A 19,975-nucleotide genomic window follows, 5' to 3' on the forward strand; every position below is an offset into this window, starting at 1 on the left:
TTTCATATAAGGATAACACGAATCTTGATGCAAACCGAGTGGTTTAGATAGATGGTACGCTGGTATGGGGGTACTAAAAATCCACACTCGAAGTATTCCTATATGCACATCATATAATTATCGTTTCTACCAAGTGTTTGGTTGTATAAGTAAATCAAGTAACTCCCACGATAACCCACGTAGCCCTTTTAAAGATAAAGAAGAGAATTATTCCACGATCTTTACTTGTGTTGTAGGTAAGTTACTCTTTTAGTATATATGATTCCTATTAAATCTATTAGGCTATGAAATTGTTAGAGTACCGCATGGGTTCACTCCTCTCGAACACCAATTTGGGTTACAAGAATTTATACAGGGGAATTGCTCATAGAAGTTCAAGAAACCGAGGAGGAAGAGGGGTGGAAGAAAGGTAGGAGAAGCCAGGGGAGCCGCCAATGACGTGATCCTACGCGGATTCCTTCTTCGTTGCTTCCTCCCCTATACTTGTAGCTCGTAGTAGCCGGTGATGCTCAACCAGACCCGGCTAGTGTGATATCCAAGGGCAAGCCCAAGTATATGTATGGGCTAGGGGAGGTCCCTAACACCCCCCTCCTTGAAATGCTGCTTGACCACAAGCTGACGCACCGAGGACCACCCGGTAAACATATATATGGGCTAGTAATGCATGCAGTATGTGCGGCTTCTACTAACGCACTACGTGTTGAACATCGCCCGGCACTCTTTTCACTCCTAAACAACCCGTGAAACCATTAATTATGTGTGATGAGTGCCATATATATGTTTGTTATTATAATGCACTTGTTACATTTTCTTTATAACTACTACTTTTTACTAGTAAGACATCATTGTAATGTGGTGTCTGTATATGTTGTATGTGGATCAATGTTAAAATTAGTATTTATGTATCCATGCATTTTGATGATGTGATCAAGGCGCAATATGCTGCAATAGCATCAATTTGAAATCAATTAATAGCAACTAGTCGTCAATCCGTGCATTCGCACGGGCCGGTTATGTATTATTTTCCATCAATCTATATTATGAACAACTATGCTTTTATGATATGAACCACTATAATTGAGATGTTCGTGAAGCATATAAGTTTAAAAACATAGAGATCTACAAATGGAGGTATGCATAAAGTTACACAAAATTAGAATCTAAAGCCAGAATAGTAATATGTTTTTATAACATAATATCACATTATATTTCTCAAAGTTCACTACATGAAGAGGAAATCATGCGTAAAACATATATCATAATAATATGTTTGTCGGTTTCACTTGGGAAGGATGTAGAGCCGCCTAATACACTGCTTATTTCCTCATGCATATGGTGTGATTTTTATTTTACATGTAACTATTTAAAATATATTTAAACAACACAATTCAGATAGTTGAGCAATGTGATTTTCATTTACCTAAATATTTGCCATGTACACTTAATTTAAATCAAATGACTTATGGTAATGAACTTATAAGACTCAAGCCATAGAACAGTATAATTTTTATGTGATATCTTTTAGTCAATGGATGACACACATAAAACGTGCAGGTAAACTTGTCTAACTTTGACACATATAAAAAGGATTCATTTCTTCTGGCTGCTAATACACGTGATACAGAAAATTGATGGCTAGTACTATGATCATACTACCCTACAACATCAGTCTCTGAACGGCAATGATGCAAGCTATCTTGATTCCTTTCGGATCCGATCTAGCAAGAAGCTAGCATGCTAGCTCATCCGGCAACATGCACAGGTAGAAAACTGACTTGTTTTGCCCTGAACATGCACGTACACAACCTCCTGAATATGCACTTGATCAATCCTTGCGGGTGGGGATGCAACACATGCGATCTGTTCATAAAAAAAAACCATTAAAGGTTGGAAGAAATAAGAATTAAAAGAGTGTGCACTGGACGGCAGGTGCTGATGCCTACATCCAATTTTGATGCGGCCGTGCGTAGACGTGATTGTAGTCTGGACGGATTCTTGAGAAAGAAGCCTCCCTGTATAGGTGCATGAGATATCAAGGCCTGATTACCCAAATAGAGAGACCTAAGAGAGAGAGAGAGAGAAAGAGAGAGAGAGAGAGAGAGAGAGAGAGAGAGAGAGAGAGAGAAACGTGAGAGATTGAGCTAGCACAAAAACAATATGATAGGACAGTAAAAAGAAGGTGTTTCTAATAATTAGAAAAATACGTGATAGAGATACGAGAGAGACGTGAAAAAGAGAGAGATACGTGAAATTAAGCCTTCAACCGTGACCCACTTGATGTAACGTGATGATATTGCCTCCCAGTCGTGATTATGCACAGTTTAATTAGATAGATCTTTTTTTAGGTTTTTTTAGGGGCTTAATTAGATAGATCTAAATTGTAATATATTTCACAAAAAAATTAGGTTCTAATTATTCCTTTTTCGGATTACGATTAAACTAAAACCTTCGCCGATTAATATTTAAAAAAACTTATCTAGGTTCTATTTGTTCTTTTTTGGATTAAGATTAAACTAAAACCTTCGCTAATTAAAGTTAAAAAAAACTTATCCGAGTAGATCCGAACCATTATAATTCGGACCCACTAAATCAATGGCATCTATTTTCTAATTTTCTCTAATTAACGTGGAAATTTCTTGGAAATGCCTAATTAGTATTAGTAAGTATAAATATAGATACGTGATAGAGATAGGAGAGAGACGTGAAAGAGAGAGATATGTGAAATTAAGCCTTCAACCACGACCCACTTGATGTAACCTGAGGATATTGCCTCCGGGTCGTGATTATGCACAGTTTAATTAGATAGATATTTTTAGGGGCTTAATTAGATAGATCTGAATTGTAATATATTTGACAAAAAAATTAGGTTCTATTTATTCTTTTCTTGGATTACGATTAAACTAAAACCTTCGCTGATTAATGTTTAAAGAAAACCTTATCTAGGTTCTATTTGTTCTTTTTTGGATTAAGGTTAAACTAAAACATTCGCTAATTAACGTTTTAAAAAAACCTTATCCGAGTAGATCTGAACAGTTATAATTCGGACCCACTAAATCAACGGCGTCTATTTTCTAATTTTCTCTAATTAACGTGGGAATTTCTTGGAAGTGCCTAATTAGTATAAGTATAGATATAGATGGCGGGCACCAAACACCGTGGCGAGCGGTGGAAAGGGCCCGCCATTGCTGCACAAAATTTCTGAGACGGGCGGTGGTGATAGCGCTCCACTGTAGATGGGCTACCACTGGCGGGCAGTGGTGATTGCCCACCAGTGAAGATGGGCTACCACTGGCGTGCGGCCGCCCGCCACTGTTTTTTTTGAAGGAGAATCAATTAATATCGCGAAGATACCAATTACACCCAGTCTCTGCACCAACAAGATGTCACAAAGACATCCAGGATGCACACAACCAAAGGAGAAAATTAAAAGAAAGGAAAAAAAGAATGATCTTGCCACAGCGGTCGGCTCCTCTCAACAGCAGCACACATACCACCACCTAATACAACAACCGAAATACATAAAAGGTCTCCAAAAACAATGCCTCCAAGAAGGAAACAGTGCACAAGTGCCGTCGTTGCCCGATCCAAAATCTTGGGTTTTCATCCTGGAGAAAGGCCGCACTCTCAAAACAATCCCTCTAGCAAGGCAATCGCCAGACACAACCAATGAAGATCAGACCTTAGGTTTTCACCGGTACTCGAGGAGTACCACCAAAACTGAAATCCGCCAGTGCTGCCACCCCCACTTATCACTGCTACTCCCGAGACTTATCTGACACCTGGCTGACTCCATCGCCACCAAGGCTCCGTCCGTCTAGTTGATCCTCCTATCGACCACCATGACCTTCTCCATCATTTTCTCCACCATGGAAATCAAGAAGCCGACATGTCCCAAGGTATCATCAACCAATAGAGCTTCGCACCATGCCCTCAGAACCTCGTAGGCAGATATGGACGTGCACGACTAGATTCTGTCCGATCCAGATATCCTGGGCAAAATCTCCAGCACCAGTTTCGGAACACGTCGGTGACTAGATTGAGGAGGACCGATCTTGGAGGACGTTTCCATGAAGCAAAAAGAGTACGAGGACCACCACCATAAGCATCATGGTAGTAGGCCACCATGGTGTCCAGCAGCATGCAGCACACATGTCCACAGACTTGTACGGGGAAAGATCCAAACTAGCACGGCTTGAGGACGTGCGCCGACCGCGCCGCAACACCATGCGGTCACGAGCGACCAACTTGCTGCCGACCAAGAGCAGCCCCACCGATGGACGAGGAAGATGCCGTCGGGATCTCGCGGAGCTGCCCAGATCTCAGCAGCTGCCGCGAGATGAGATGCCCGGCCGCCGCCGTCATAGGATCCCGTGCGAGCTTTGCCGATGGTCCCCTCATGCAGCGGGAAGATGAGGGGAAGGAGAGGCGGGCTCAGGAGTCATCGACGGTGGCGTTTCCCCCATGTAGCCAGATCGGGGCGACGCGGGGCGTGTCGCCAGATAGGGGCCGCCCGCCACTGTTGGCATATTAGTAGTGGCAGAGAGGCAGTTGCGGGCGCCCCTGAGAGCCTTGCTCGCCGCTACTAGGCTTTTTGAACTAAAGATGAGGACAACACCATGACCTAAAGACGAGGACAACACCAACTGAAACTGCATATCCAAACTTCATTGAAACCTGGCAGCGGTTACCTTCCCTTCTTCTGATCCTGCTTACTACTTATTGTCAAATGCATGGTAATTATGATAAAAGGCAAACAACAAAGATGCCACATCTAATAGTTGCCAAGGCCTAAATGACTTAGTAAACGAGTAATGTTGAATAAAGCTGATAAAGGAATCCTAGTCTTTTCTTTTCTTTGCTAGGATAATGAAGGCCGACGGGGTTATATAATTGTAATTTACGAACTAGGTCATACATTATTGAATTTTTTTATAAAAGGAGTAATATTTAAAAAAAAATCTTTAGGTCATGGGATGTGAGGAATGGGTAGAGGATTTTCCCCAGCTGGTTATTTTTCCCTGGAGCGGTGTAGAGAGAGTTTTGGATCTGTCTGCTTAGATGGTGTAAACTTTTTTAGCCGTGTGATTGTTTATTTGCTGGATTTTCCCAGCAATTTCTTCTCCACGGAAATTGGTAAAGCTATCCTCATAATTCAGTCACTGTATTTCTTGATTATTCTGTTATTCATTTTATTTTTACTGTTGCATATGGACTGTGTGCTTGTGAATTGTTGCAATTAGCTATGATGGGAACACACCATTTGCGCATAGATATGCTCATGTTTGCTCTCTTGATCCTGATTATTTTTTGCTTAATGACCGACTGCTTGGTAAATTGTTGGATAGAGTTTGTTATCGTCACAATGCCAATACAGAGAGACTAGAGTGCTCCAAGTAGGCTAGCAGTTACTTTTTTTAATGCAATTGTCAGTGGTTGTTGCCCGTGTGTTGTATCAAATCTTGTAGCTAGTGTCCACTACCGGGAAAGGGCTTATAGGTGAACTCAAATTAGTGCCGGGCGAAGCCGGACACCCGCCACAACTAATTTTGAAAACCAGCAGCGGCGGGTGACAGGGCGCACCGCCAGTGCTGGTGGTGTAGCAGTGGCGGGCGCGCCCGAATGACCGCCATAGCTGGACTAGCAAAATTTGCTAGCGTGTTGAAACCTGCCACTAGCGGGCGTTGCTACCCACCCGCCACTGCTACTTCGTCTTAGAGTGGCGGTCATGGAATACACCCAGTACAAACATAGTGGGATGACCCTCTCAAATTTTTTATTTTCCATATCAAGATGTTTGCAATGCGGGCAACAAAGGTACTCGTCACTTCCACAATGCAGTCACCCACGCAAAAAAATAATAATCAAGAAGTCAGGAGTGGCGGGCATCCTGTATAGCCCGCCACAGAACTTTACCGCCTTTTTTGCTTGCCCGAAATTCAGTTAATGCCGCGAAAATAACAAACCAACTCTAAAAGTTGTCAAATTATAGAGCGGGGCTTCTGGTGACGTATATTACAGATGGAAAAAAAATTCAAGTCCAAAATATGTTATAAAATTGAGTTATGTGTGTGAGGTGGCCATTTTGAAAGTCTATACACTTGGTGGGAGAGTGTCCTGTTTGCACACGTTATGCATCCGGTTATGAATTGAGTCATCAGCCATGGAGGAATCACGAACAATCTAATATCAATGAAAAATACATATGCAGGAAGCAAAATTAACAGCCTGGACCCTGGAGAGGTAAATAGAGAAGTAACCGGGGATTAATATAAGAGATGCAGGCTCATGTCCGAGGTCATTAACGCCATCGAAGGGAAGGTGCTCCTGGATGGCACAGTGCGCTGGCTGGATCGTGACGCACATGTGCCCTACTCCAAGGGGCGGGTGGAGTAAAGCCGGGGCACCAGCGCCGTTACCTTCTGGAGTTTTCTTACTTGGTCTTGTTCTGTTACAGCACTTCTCAAATGCTGGGTTTTCATGTCCAATCATGCAAAGTCCATCTGACCACACTTCGTGAGAGCAATCAATACAGACTTCGACAGAATCATAGCCATGTGCAAAAATCTGCAGGTGTCTTTTGATTTTTTTTGTGAGAGTTAAAAAGCTTTGTAGTTATTAACAGGATGATCAAGGGGATTTCTCTTCAGTGAGCATGGACACTGCTGTGGCGATCCGGACACTAGAAGCAACATACAAATCATCGGCTGAAGCTGCTGCTGTTGAATCCATGATTGCAAAATTGATTGACAAGGTACTACTGCTCTACACCCTAGGGTAATGAAAATCCCATCTATGTCACCCATTCCACAAACACACAACTGATACTTTAGATTGAGAAATTGGACACTGCAATATCCATGATAGTGAATAAACTATTATCTACATGGTGTGATGCACGAAGGTCCTTACTTGAAAAGTAAAGGCAAAGCAGTGATGCAGCGAGAATTGGGATTCTCACTTGGAGATCATTGCGAGTTATGTCAAGAGAATGGAAGTACTTCTGGAGCAGGCTTGCCTTGTATATGCTGCTTGCCCTGTATTTATCGATATTGGTCATTCATTGTCATCTGTAGTGGTCAGTGTCACTGCAGTATTACATTTCAATTTACTAGATATTTTTATTCTCAAGTAATTAACTGCATTTATGATTTGATGATGCTCAAAGGTCACATTGTTTTGACAGGTTAGGATTTCTGCGATATTTGTGTTTGTTTCATTTCTTGTCCTTCTGAGTGTTTGCGAAGTGCCTGCTCATATTGATGAGATCAAGGTCGGGTTTTTCTTCTTTAAAATGGAATTGCAACATTATGGCCACTTCCTTCCTAATAGTTTTAATTGTAGAATAATTTCAACGCGGATTCTGTTGGTGAAAACAATAAGCACCAAAATCATATGAACATCAGGTATGTTTGTAACATAATGCTCCCTCCTATGCAGATATATTCCCATGAGGATTCAAACCGGCATTATGGGACATTGGTTTTCCTACTAGGCCACTTCCTATCCAGCGTCTCCTTCCTATTTCTGGTGTCCATTTCGTCGTCGTTGGTTTTCTACTCCCTGATTGGCCTCAGGAATGAGTTCAGCTTCCTTATGTACTTTATAATCACCATCTTTATGTGCCTATTGGCGAACGAAGCGCTCATGATGATTGTTGCGTACATCTGGCTTGAGACTTACAAGTGCATCTTAACCTTGATTTGCTTATATGTGAGCTTCCATCTTGGTCTTCTTTCAAGTGGGCACACATATTGAATGAACCAACATTATTAAATAACCGTGGCTACTCAAGTTATCATGATGCTGGTGGCAGGGTATTTTCGGATCCAAGACGCAATACCAGCGCCCGTGTGGAACTATCCGATGTCCTACATTTCATTCCAGACATATGCTGTCCAGGTAAGTTATATATGGCCATCTTATGTAACCTACATAAACCCTATGCTCATCTTGCTTTTACCGGATCAGGCGTGCTAACAAGCAATGCTGCTGCAGGGCTTGGTCCAGAACGAGTCTGTCAGTACATCATTTGCAGTCGGGGCCACGAGGACGATACCCGGCGTGCAGGCTGTCCGAGGCTTGTATGGCATATCATCGTCGACGGGTGCCAAGTGGATGAATCTCCTTGTTTTGTTCCTGATGGCGATCGGCTACTGGGTCGTCTTGTATGTTTTGCTTCGTCTAGATGTGAGGAGACATGAGAGGCTTGGCAGGTGCTCCTGCTGGCCCAGCATCCACACCATTGCAGCTCCAAAGTGAGTTAGCCCTGAGCCACCGAGTGTGCTGATGTTGTAAGAAGGCTTTGTGTGTGTGTGTGTGTGTGTGTGTGTGTGTGTGTGTGTGTGTGTGTGTGTGTGTGTGTGTGTGTGTGTGTGTGTGTGTGTGTGTGTGTTTGGGTGTGTGACTGTTCATATGCATGTATACATGTGTGATAGCTTCCTAGGTAGGCATATCTGACGCATCCAAAGTAGAAGAGAAACATGAGGAGAATTGGGGTAACATATATACTGTATTTATCATGGTTAATTTGAGAATTGAAGAAATGAACCATGATTTGGTGATTTACTCTCTTGTCCATTCCTTTTTGGTACTCAGCATTGCTTCCTTTGTTGTCTTGTTGTCTCTCACACGTTTGATCTTCCTGGTTGGATCTGACTACATTGAAGGTCGAGTAGCGATCCTCTCTCGAAGGTGTTTTCTTCAAGTGTTGTAGATGATAGGGCTCGGCGCGTGCTGGGTTGTGCCAACATGCATTTCCATGTCAGTAGATTTGTGACATTGTAGACGATGTTGAATGTAGTTATTCATGCCTGAGATGAAGCTTGGCATAGTAGTCATTGAGCAATAACAGATTGTCTCTTCTCCTTAAATTCGTTCGTGCTTATAAATGTTGTTGGAGACGGTGGATAACTGAGTCAAGATATGAAGTGCATAAAAAAGTCAAGATATGAAAGGTTCTAACTGTGTAGGTGGAGAACAATCTCACCGGAGGATGATCTCAGAGGTGTCGGTGACATACACGATCAATAAAAGATGAGAAAATGCCATCCCAAATGAAAAATAAATCCATATATATAGACGAGGGGATCGTGACACTTCCACTTCAACCAAGAACCTAGTCTACACTAGTATAAAAGTTACGAGTTGCTGAAATCCAAACGATCTCAACCATCCGACACAATTAAAGCCAAGGACTCATGATGAATTTATTAAAAAGGTAAAAATGATGACACATGTGCAACCTAGTTTCCTGAAATCAGCAAATGATAGGAAACCTAGTGTATTGCCATACGCTTCCGCTAATCGACTATAGCGAGTTCAGTCTTTTATTTCTTCTTCTTGAGCGGAATGAGTTTGATCTTGTTGTTTGGCAGATTCCTCCGCACGCCCCTGAAAAACTTGACAAACGGATCGACAGAAGCATCACCATCTCGGTGTATGGTTTCAGTAAGCCTAAGGTTGTTGCACTTGAAACGCGCCATGCCCTTGGAATATGATTGGCGGCATTTCATCACCTCCTTTGTAGATTGGAAATCCGAGACCTGTTGAGCAGTGCAATGTTACGAGTATATTTTGGAATGGAATGCCAATATATTACGGAATGTTTCAAGTTATGGTAATTAGTTGTTGATGGAAGAAGTAGCAGCAGCACCTTGCAATGTCGCAAAGTGAGCTTCTGCAGGTTAGGCGAGTTGTACAGGTATTTGCGCAGCCCGAGGAAGTCGTCGTTGATACGGCACCCATCCAGAGAAAAGCTTGTCAGGTTCTCAAACTTGAATATAGGAAGATCCTCATGACTCCCAAAGAACAGCAACTGAAAACAAAAAACCCTACATGCACTCGTCTTATACTACTTTAAAAGAACGAAATAGCTGGCGAAAATCAAAATTCGAAGTAAAGGGCTCACAAGATCACTAGTTATTGACGAGACAACGCTTAAAAACTCGGAGATCGGGAGATTGGCCAGGACTTTCCTCCCTGCCGGCTGTTGTTCGGTCGTTCCTGCCGTATGCCTTCGTGCTCGGCTGCTCGCCTGCTCCTACCCTCCTGAATCTTGAAAAGGATCTACAACGTAGGAAGTTGGAACGGAGTTGCTGGATAGGAGATTCTTGAGCAAGGAAAGGTAGGAGGATTGGAGGAAGCCTAACCTGCCGTGGCGAGGGCCACCAGTGCCACACAGGAACAGACGAAGAGACGCCTCGTCGCTTCGCTCCTCTCCGTGAATCGAATAGATCAATCGTTGTTTTGTTTTTCTTTTTGATTTTGAGGGGAAGATTGCCACAATCGCTGGACGAGGCAGTTCCAGATCGGGGGGCTGCTCCAGGTTGCCAGTTGCCAGGCCGCCAGTTGCCAGGCCGAGCGTCTCACAAGCCCAATAGGTTAGATATTTTTCCAGAGGCCCAAAAGATTAGATGAGAAGTAGATTTGGAGGCCCCAGAAACGGGGGGTCTGTGCGGGTGCACAGGTCACACCCCCCCGGGGTCGGGCCTGAATACAAGACGTTGGTCTGGTTCAAGTTAAGGCAATTTCGCTCGTCACTGTTTGCGATAACGTGAGGCGTCTTGATCAGGGGGAAATAAAGGTTGAATTAGAATTATAATTTTCTGCTGTGCCAAAATACACAGTGCATGCTTGGATGTTGGAGAAAGAAAGAAAATAATTCCTACGCATACACGTTTGATCAAGGCATGCGTCAACTAGGTTGTTTCTTTTGGTTGCCACGTCCACAACAAGAGTATACAAGTACATGATACCTTTTGATTGAGACTAACGGAAGAATCCTAATTGGTTACTACTTCTCATGATCAAGGCCATAGGAGATTTATGTGTTCGTGCGCTGGTTTAAATGGTGAGATTTGCTGTCCTTGAGAAACATTGGATGGGGGCTTCCAGGAAATTATGTTTAATTACTTTAAGTATTTAAATTTCAATGATTACTTGCTAATTTAAAGGTTGTGAGCAGATTTACTTCCTTTGGTGTTGGTCGAGAGTGAGAGATAACGAAGTTTTTGTTTGGTCAACTTATTAGGCAAGTTTGAGTCGGCTAGCTGTACTGGTATATATAGTCATGGTACCCTCTTTGTAAAAGCAGGTTATATTTAGGATTTTAGACAACATCGTGTATCGTCAATGGAGCGGCCGTCTTCGGGTGTCGCTGTTATTTATTTTGTATAAACTTTCGGTGTGGAAGTTACACGTGGCTCGAGGTCTATCGTTTCCGACGGGTTGCGTGCTGGTTACGTCTACTTTGGCGGGAGGGATTGTCCGTTGGTTGTCCTTACCCCATCTTCCGGTTACATGTACTGCTCGCGTAATTGGGAGATTTTATCAGCCGAATTCAGAGGAGTACATTGTATCGTGAAAGATCGGGACAAATCAGTAGCACGACGAGGTTGTGCTTTCATCAGTTGGTATTCGGACCAAAGACTGTTCACGGTAAAATTGTTTTCTTTCAGTTACGATCGATATTTTGATTTATCATGAGAAAATATTGTAGTTTGCAAATGGTGATAGCGATGGAGAAGGATCTATTGCGTGCCTTGCCTTGGTACCAATGCTTTATGCGTGTGCGTGTCGGACCAGCTAGTTGTGCCATGTTAATTAATTGCTATTCCAGTATGAATTTTGTGAGTAAGACTGTAGTTGATGCCTTGAACTTGCCGTTGATTGAACATTCACAACCATATGAGTTTTGGTTGATGGACAAGTTTGATCAAGATCATGCATCCCGTCGAAGTAGTTTCCCTTTATGCGGATATGGTGATCTAGTCGTGTGTGATGTGCTTCCTATGCATATGCATGTGAGTTCTATACTGTTGGGAAAACCCTGGACAGACTTGAGACAATTAAGTTATCATTATGATGGTGAATTTTCTTTTGTATGGAAGGGTCGACTTATACTACTTGACTCATATACCCTGGAGCGATACAAGGCAGATCGCCAAAGACGTGATCATGCTCTGGAAGCAATTGATGTGAAGGTACTCAATGACCAAGAGAAAGCAGACGTGGACATTCAACATGCTGAATTTTTGGCATCGACAGTGTCTGCGGATGCATATGCTGAGATGATATACTTGACACCGAGGAGGGTTTCGTTTCAGGGAGGAGAGGATGATATGGCAAACACTAGATCTATTTGTACCGTCGACCACCATTACATACAAGAAGTTGGTCTGGTTTAAGTTAAGGCCGTTTCGCTCGTCACTGTTTGCGATAACATGAGGCGTATTGATCAGGAGAAAATGAAGGTTGAATTAGAATCACAATTTACTTCTTTGCCAAAATACACAATGCATGCTTGGATATTAGGAAAGGAAGAAAATAATTCCAACATATACCGTTTGATCAAAGCATGTGTCAACTTGGTTGTTTCTTTTGGTTGCCATGTCCACAACAAGACTATACTACATGGACATGATACCTTTTGATTGAGACTACCGAAAGTATCCTAATTGTTTACTACTTCTCAGGATCAAGGCCACAGGAGATATATGTGTAGGTGAGAAGGTCTAAATGGTGGGTTTTGCTGTCCTTGAGAAACGTTGGATGGGGGCTGCCAGGAAATTGTGTTTAATTACTTTAAGTATTGAAATTGTAAGGATTACTTGCTAAGTTAAAGCTTGTGATCATATTTACTTCCTTAGGTATTTTTCCGGAGTGTTGATTCATTTCCATTCCGACAAATTTGGGGCGCTCGATATGTCCTATTTTTAGCAAAGGTCATACCGGATTTTTCTGTGAATTTAAGCATGACTTGTGCTAGAATATGTAGGAAATATCGAGTCCCCAGATTTGCTAGAAAGAGAATTAAACGACATTTTGAGTTGACTTTAAGTCTATCGGGGCTCCATACATGACAGTCAAAAAATCGGTGAGGGAGAGTCTCCACCATATATGAGAGAAGAAGAATGCCAACTGTTGTGGTCGGGGTAGCTTCTCCTTCTTCTCTTTGTGCTAGACCTTTTTTATGCACTAGGGGAAGGAGGAGTAGCAACCATCATCGACTGTCGCAATATCAGAGAGGGAGTGCCCACCATATATGTGAGATGAGAGTTTAGGAAGGAAGACTCGACAGACCTAAATTTAACCCGTTGTATATTGATTAATAGCGATGTGTGTGTTGAGTTTCCTGGTAGTTGCCTTCGATCGATTTTCAATTAATTAATGTTTCAACTATGAACATAGGAAATGTCTGACGAAGAAAAGGATTTCGGTAAGTGCGAATACTGCGAAGACCAGCGCGGCCCGTGCGACAGGCCTCACCTAGTTGGTGGTAGGCACTTCAGCATCAAGATGGATGAGACCTTCGAAGTGGATACAGTAAGTCACAACGAGAAGTATTTTTTCGTAATTAAGCATGACTTCTGCTTCTTTTGCTTCAACTTATAATTTTATTTTATTTTTACGATTTTTACTAGCGTATCCCCTGCCATGCAAGAATGTATGTCTTGGATAAGGTTGGTTTCAGTAAAATGGAAACTATGGAGGTAAAGAGAGTTCAATTAAGGACCGGGCATGGTTATTCTTTCGCCGTAAAATTATACAATGCAGACATCTACACCTATTTTGAATGCAAAAATTGGAGAGCACTATGCAAGGCTTATGCATTTAAGCCTGATATGCTTATTATCACCTTTGATATTAGTCCAGAAGATGAAGTTGAAGGTAATATCGACATCTGGGTCGATGTGCAGACGCCTCCAGTTCTACCATTATTGGAGTTTCTCAATCATATTTATGTCTTGGATATTGTTTAAAAAAATTAGTTGACAACTAATTTCTACTGACAGCTTTCCATTCAAGCAAACATGTTCCGCGCTTAGTAGACATGACCTAGTACTGTCCCGGGGCTGAACTAAACTGCGAGGAGATAAGTCATTATGTTTCATGGCTTGAGGATCTTGATACTGTCAAGAAAAAAAATTCCTGGACATTAAAATATTACTACTCAAAACGTGCGGCCACTAGCGTGCGTATTGAACTACGGTCACATCTATTTAGGAAAGATGGTAAGATTTTTACTATTTGTCCTCAGTGCATCTTTTGCAAACATTATTTTTCAGGCTAAATTTCATTTCTAAGTATGTTACTATGATATTCTTCAATAGGGACTCCTGATGATAGTTGTGCCTCAATGGATCGAGCATAAAGTTCGCATGACAATGGTTAGCTTACGGCCAAGACATCATACATTGCACTTTAGTGCATTTAAGATTTCTCGAAGCGAGCAAGTCTTAATAGTCAAAGACTGGAGCAAAATTGTGAAGGATTGCAGCAGAGAAGTACTAGGGGGCAGCAATCAGAAGCACGGCCCACAATTAGGAGACATGTTCATCTGCATGCTCCAGTATGATGAAGCAGGAGTGCTACACATGTTCTATGCTATTTTACCTGAGAGAGAGCAGCAGGAGTGATTAGCTAGCTAGAATGAGTTTGAAGATGATGATGTGCTACACTATGACTATGATGATTAAATAGCTAGTGTTGGTGGTAATCACTATGATGATTGTTATTAGCTAGTGTTGGTGGTGATTAGATAGCTACACCATGACTATGATGATTAAATAGTGTTGGTGGTAATGACTATGATGATTATTAGCTAGTGCTGTTGGTGATGATATGATGCAAGAGTTTTTATATTAATATGATGATGATGATGATGAGTTATTATAACATTGGGTGAAAGAACCGCAGATTAGTTTCAAGTTAATCTATGAATTGGTCACTTAGGATCCATTCACTTGAAACTAATCCGCGGATCTTTCATCTAGTGATTTAATAACTCATTATAATGTAAAAACAATCTCTAAATTGCTACTGTATGAAAAATAGTATAAAGCTGTATGAATACGACATAAAATAATAAAGAAATAGAATACGAAATAATAGTAGTAGCGCGGGCAGTGAGACGCGCTACTAGTAATTACCAGTACCGCAGTTTGCTGGAAGCGCTACTACTAAGTTGATATAACAGTAGCGCGGGTGTGCAGACGCTACTGCTAACCTTTAGCTGTAGCGCCGTAGCAGTAGCGCGGCTCCCCGCGCTACTGCTAGGCCAAAAACCCGCGCTACTGCTAGGCTTTTCCCTAGTAGTGCTTTTTTGTATTGTCTTCAATTAAACCTCATCATTTTTTTAGTGTTTTTTAATACATTCTTCAATACTAGATACCTAATAGATGAAAAGAACAATAAAATTAACTATACGATTTTAAAAGAACGAAATAGTTGGCGAAAATCACAAATCAAAGTAAAGGCCTCACAGGATCACTGGTTATTGGCGCGACGAGGCTTTAAAACTCGGAGATCGGGAGATTGGCCTGGACTTTCCTCCCTGCCGGTTGCTGTGCGGTCGTTCCTACCTTGTGCCTTTGTGCTCGGCTGCTCGCCTGCTCCTACCCTCATGAATCTTGAAAAGGATCTACAATGTAGGAAGTTGGAACGGAGTTGCTGGATAGGAGATTCTTGAGCAAGGAAAGGAAGGAGGATTGGAGGAACCCTATCCTGCCGTGGCGAGGGCCGCCTGTGCCACACGAACAGACCAAGAGACGTCTCGTCACTTCGCTCCTTTCGATGAATCGAATAGATTAATTGTTCTTTTCTTTTTGGTTTCGATTTTGAGGGAAAGACTGCCACTATCGCTGGACGAGGCAGTTCTAGATCGGGGGGCTGCACCAGGTTGCCAGTTGCCAGGCCGAGCGTCTCACAAGCCCAATAGGTTAGATTTTTTTCAGAGGCCCAAAAGATTACATGAGTAGTAGATTTGGAGGCCCCGGAAAACGGGGGGCCCTGTGCAGGCGCACAGGTCGCACCCCCCAGGCTCGGGCCTGCATACAAGACGTTGGTCTGGTTCAAGTGAAGGCAGTTTTGCTCATCACTGTTTGCGGTAACGAGAGGCGTCTTGATCAGGAGAAAATGAAGGTTGAATTAGAATCATAATTTGCTGCTGTGCCAAAATACACAATACATGCTTCAATATTACAAAGAGAAGTAAAATAATTCCAACACATACACGTTTGAGCAAGGCATGCGTCAACTAGGTTGTTTCTTTTCGTTGCCACGTCCACAACAAGAGTATACAAGTACATGATACCTTTTGATTGAGACTAACGGAAGAATCCTAATTGGTTACTACTTCTCATGATCAAGGCCATAGGAGATTTATGTGTTCGTGAGCTGGTTTAAATGGTGGGATTTAATGTCCGTGAGAAACATTGGATGAGGGCTTCCAGGAAATTATGTTTAATTACTTTAAGTATTTAAATTTCAATGATTACTTGCTAATTTAAAGGTTGTGAGCAGATTTACTTCCTTTGGTGTTGGTCGAGAGTGAGAGATAACGAAGTTTTTGTTTGGTCAACTTATTAGGCAAGTTTGAGTCGGCTAGCTGTACTGTGATATATAGTCATGGTACCCTCTTTGTAAAAGCAGGTTATATTTAGGATTTTAGACAAAATCGTGTATCGTCAATGGAGCGGCCGTCTTTGGGTGCCGCTGTTATTTATTTTGTATAAATTTTCGGTGTGGAAGTTACACGTGGCTCGAGGTCTATCGTTTCCGACGGGTTGCGTGCTGGTTACGTCTACTTTGGCGGGAGGTTCTTCATGTGTCGAGGGATTGTCCGTTGGTTGTCCTTACCCCATCTTCCGGTTACATGTACTGCTCGCGTAATTGGGAGATTTTATCAGCCGAATTCAGAGGAGTACATTGTATCGTGAAAGATCGGGCCAAATCAGTAGCACGACGAGGTTGTGCTTTCATCAGTTGGTATTCGGACCAAAGACTGTTCACGGTAAAATTGTTTTCTTTCAGTTACGATCGATATTTTTATTTATCATGAGAAAATATTGTAGTTTGCAAATGGTGATAGCGATGGAGAAGGATCTATTGCGTGCCTTGCCTTGGTACCAATGCTTTATGCGTGTGCGTGTCGGACCAGCTAGTTGTGCCATGTTAATTAATTGCTATTCCAGTATGAATTTTGTGAGTAAGACTGTAGTTGATGCCTTGAACTTGCCGTTGATTGAACATTCACAACCATATGAGTTTTGGTTGATGGACAAGTTTGATCAAGATCATGCATCCTGTCGAAGTAGTTTCCCTTTATGCGGATATGGTGATCTAGTCATGTGTGATGTGCTTCCTATGCATATGCATGTGAGTTCTATACTGTTGGGAAAACCCTGGACAGACTTGAGACACTTAAGTTATCATTATGATGGTGAATTTTCTTTTGTATGGAAGGGTCGACTTATACTACTTGACTCATATACCCTGGAGCGATACAAGGCAGATCGCCAAAGACGTGATCATGCTTTGGAAGCAATTGATGTGAAGGTACTCAATGACCAAGAGAAAGCAGACGTGGACATTCAACATGCTGAATTTTTGGCATCGACAGTTTCTGCGGATGCATATGCTGAGACGATATACTTGACACCGAGGAGGGTTTCGTTTCAGGGAGGAGAGGATGATATGGCAAACACTAGATCTATTTGTACCGTCGACCACCATTACATACAAGAAGTTGGTCTGGTTTAAGTTAAGGCCGTTTCGCTCGTCACTGTTTGTGATAACATGAGGCGTCTTGATCAGGAGAAAGTGAAGGTTGAATTAGAAACAATATTTACTTCTTTGCCAAAATACACAATGCATGCTTGGATATTAGAAAAGGAAGAAAATAATTCCAACATATACCGTTTGATCAAAGCATGTGTCAACTTGGTTGTTTCTTTTGGTTGCCATGTCCACAACAAGACTATACTACATGGACATGATACCTTTTGATTGAGACTACCGAAAGTATCCTAATTGTTTACTACTTCTCAGGATCAAGGCCACAGGAGATATATGTGTAGGTGAGCAGGTCTAAATGGTGGGTTTTGCTGTCCTTGAGAAACGTTGGATGGGGGCTGCCAGGAAATTGTGTTTAATTACTTTAAGTATTGAAATTGTAAGGATTACTTGCTAAGTTAAAGCTTGTGATCATATGTACTTCCTTAGGTATTTTGTCCGGAGTGTTGATTCATGTCAATTCCGACAAATTTGGGGCGCTCGATATGTCCTATTTTTAGCAAAGGTCATACCGGATTTTTCTGTGAATTTAAGCATGACTTGTGCTAGAATATGTAGGAAATATCGAGTCCCCCAGATTTGCTAGAAAGAGAATTAAACGACATTTTGAGTGGACTTTAAGTCTATCGAGGCTCCATACATGACAGTCAAAAAATCGGTGAGGGAGAGTCTCCACCATATATGAGAGAAGAAGAATGCCAACTGTTGTGGTCGGGGTAGCTTCTCCTTCTTCTCTTTGTGCTAGACCTTTTTTATGGACTAGGGGAAGGAGGAGTAGCAACCATCACCGACTGTCGCAATATCAGAGAGGGAGTGCCCACCATATATGTGAGATGAGAGTTAAGGAAGGAAGACTCGACAGACCTAAAGTTAACCCGTTGTATATTGATTAATAGCGATGTGTGTGTTGAGTTTCCTGGTAGTTGCCTTCGATCGATTTTCAATTAATTAATGTTTCAACTATGAACATAGGAAATGTCTGACGAAGAAAAGGATTTCGGTAAGTGCGAATACTACGAAGACCAGCGCGGCCCGTGCGACAGGCCTCACCTAGTTGGTGGTAGGCACTTCAGCATCAAGATGGATGAGACCTTCGAAGTGGATACAGTAAGTCACAACGAGAAGTATTTTTTCGTAATTAAGCATGACTTCTGCTTCTTTTGCTTCAACTTATAATTTTAATATTTTTTTTACGATTTTTACTAGCGTATCCCCTGCCATGCAAGAATGTATGTCTTGGATAAGGTTGGTTTCAGTAAAATGGAAACTATGGAGGTAAAGAGAGTTCAATTAAGGACCGGGCATGGTTATTCTTTCGCCGTAAAATTATACAATGCAGACATCTACACCTATTTTGAATGCAAAAATTGGAGAGCACTATGCAAGGCTTATGCATTTAAGCCTGATATGCTTATTATCACCTTTGATATTAGTCCAGAAGATGAAGTTGAAGGTAATATCGACATCTGGGTCGATGTGCAGACGCCTCCAGTTCTACCATTATTGGAGTTTCTCAATCATATTTATGTCTTGGATATTGTTTAAAAAAATTAGTTGACAACTAATTTCTACTGACAGCTTTCCATTCAAGAAAACATGTTCCGCGCTTAGTAGACATGACCTAGTACTGTCCCGGGGCTGAACTAAACTGCAAGGAGATAAGTCATTATGTTTCATGGCTTGAGGATCTTGATACTGTCAAGAAAAAAAAATTCCTGGACATTAAAATATTACTACTCAAAACGTGCGGCCACTAGCGTGCGTATTGAACTACGGTCACATCTATTTAGGAAAGATGGTAAGATTTTTACTATTTGTCCTCAGTGCATCTTTTGCAAACATTATTTTTCAGGCTAAATTTCATTTCTAAGTATGTTACTATGATATTCTTCAATAGGGACTCCTGATGATAGTTGTGCCTCAATGGATCGAGCATAAAGTTCGCATGACAATGGTTAGCTTACGGCCAAGACATCATACATTGCACTTTAGTGCATTTAAGATTTCTCAAAGCAAGCAAGTCTTAATAGTCAAAGACTGGAGCAAAATTGTGAAGGATTGCAGCAGAGAAGTACTAGGGGGCAGCAATCATAAGCACGGCCCACAATTAGGAGACATGTTCATCTGCATGCTCCAGTATGATGAAGCGGGAGTGCTACACATGTTCTATGATATTTTACCTGAGAGAGAGCAGCAAGAGTGATTAGCTAGCTAGAATGAGTTTGAAGATGATGATGTGCTACACTATGACTATGATGATTAAATAGCTAGTGTTGGTGGTAATCACTATGATGATTGTTATTAGCTAGTGTTGGTGGTGATTAGATAGCTACACCATGACTATGATGATTAAATAGTGTTGGTGGTAATGACTATGATGATTATTAGCTAGTGTTGTTGG

At 41.8% G+C, this 19,975-nt stretch overlaps 1 protein-coding gene across 1 annotated transcript; it reads left to right on the top strand.

Moving 5' to 3' along the window:
* Positions 1-4,273: 4,273 nt before the first annotated feature.
* Positions 4,274-10,565, top strand: LOC141022206 (ABC transporter G family member 3-like). Its single transcript, XM_073498488.1, has 6 exons — positions 4,274-4,487; positions 6,209-6,240; positions 6,623-6,751; positions 7,184-7,270; positions 7,438-7,710; positions 7,996-10,565. The coding sequence occupies exons 1-6, from the start codon at positions 4,274-4,276 to the stop codon at positions 8,257-8,259; spliced, it is 999 nt and encodes a 332-aa protein (XP_073354589.1). The 3' UTR covers positions 8,260-10,565.
* Positions 10,566-19,975: the final 9,410 nt, after the last annotated feature.

The sequence above is a fragment of the Aegilops tauschii genome, chromosome 5 (genome assembly GCF_002575655.3).
Source record: "Aegilops tauschii subsp. strangulata cultivar AL8/78 chromosome 5, Aet v6.0, whole genome shotgun sequence".
Lineage (NCBI taxonomy): Eukaryota > Viridiplantae > Streptophyta > Magnoliopsida > Poales > Poaceae > Aegilops > Aegilops tauschii.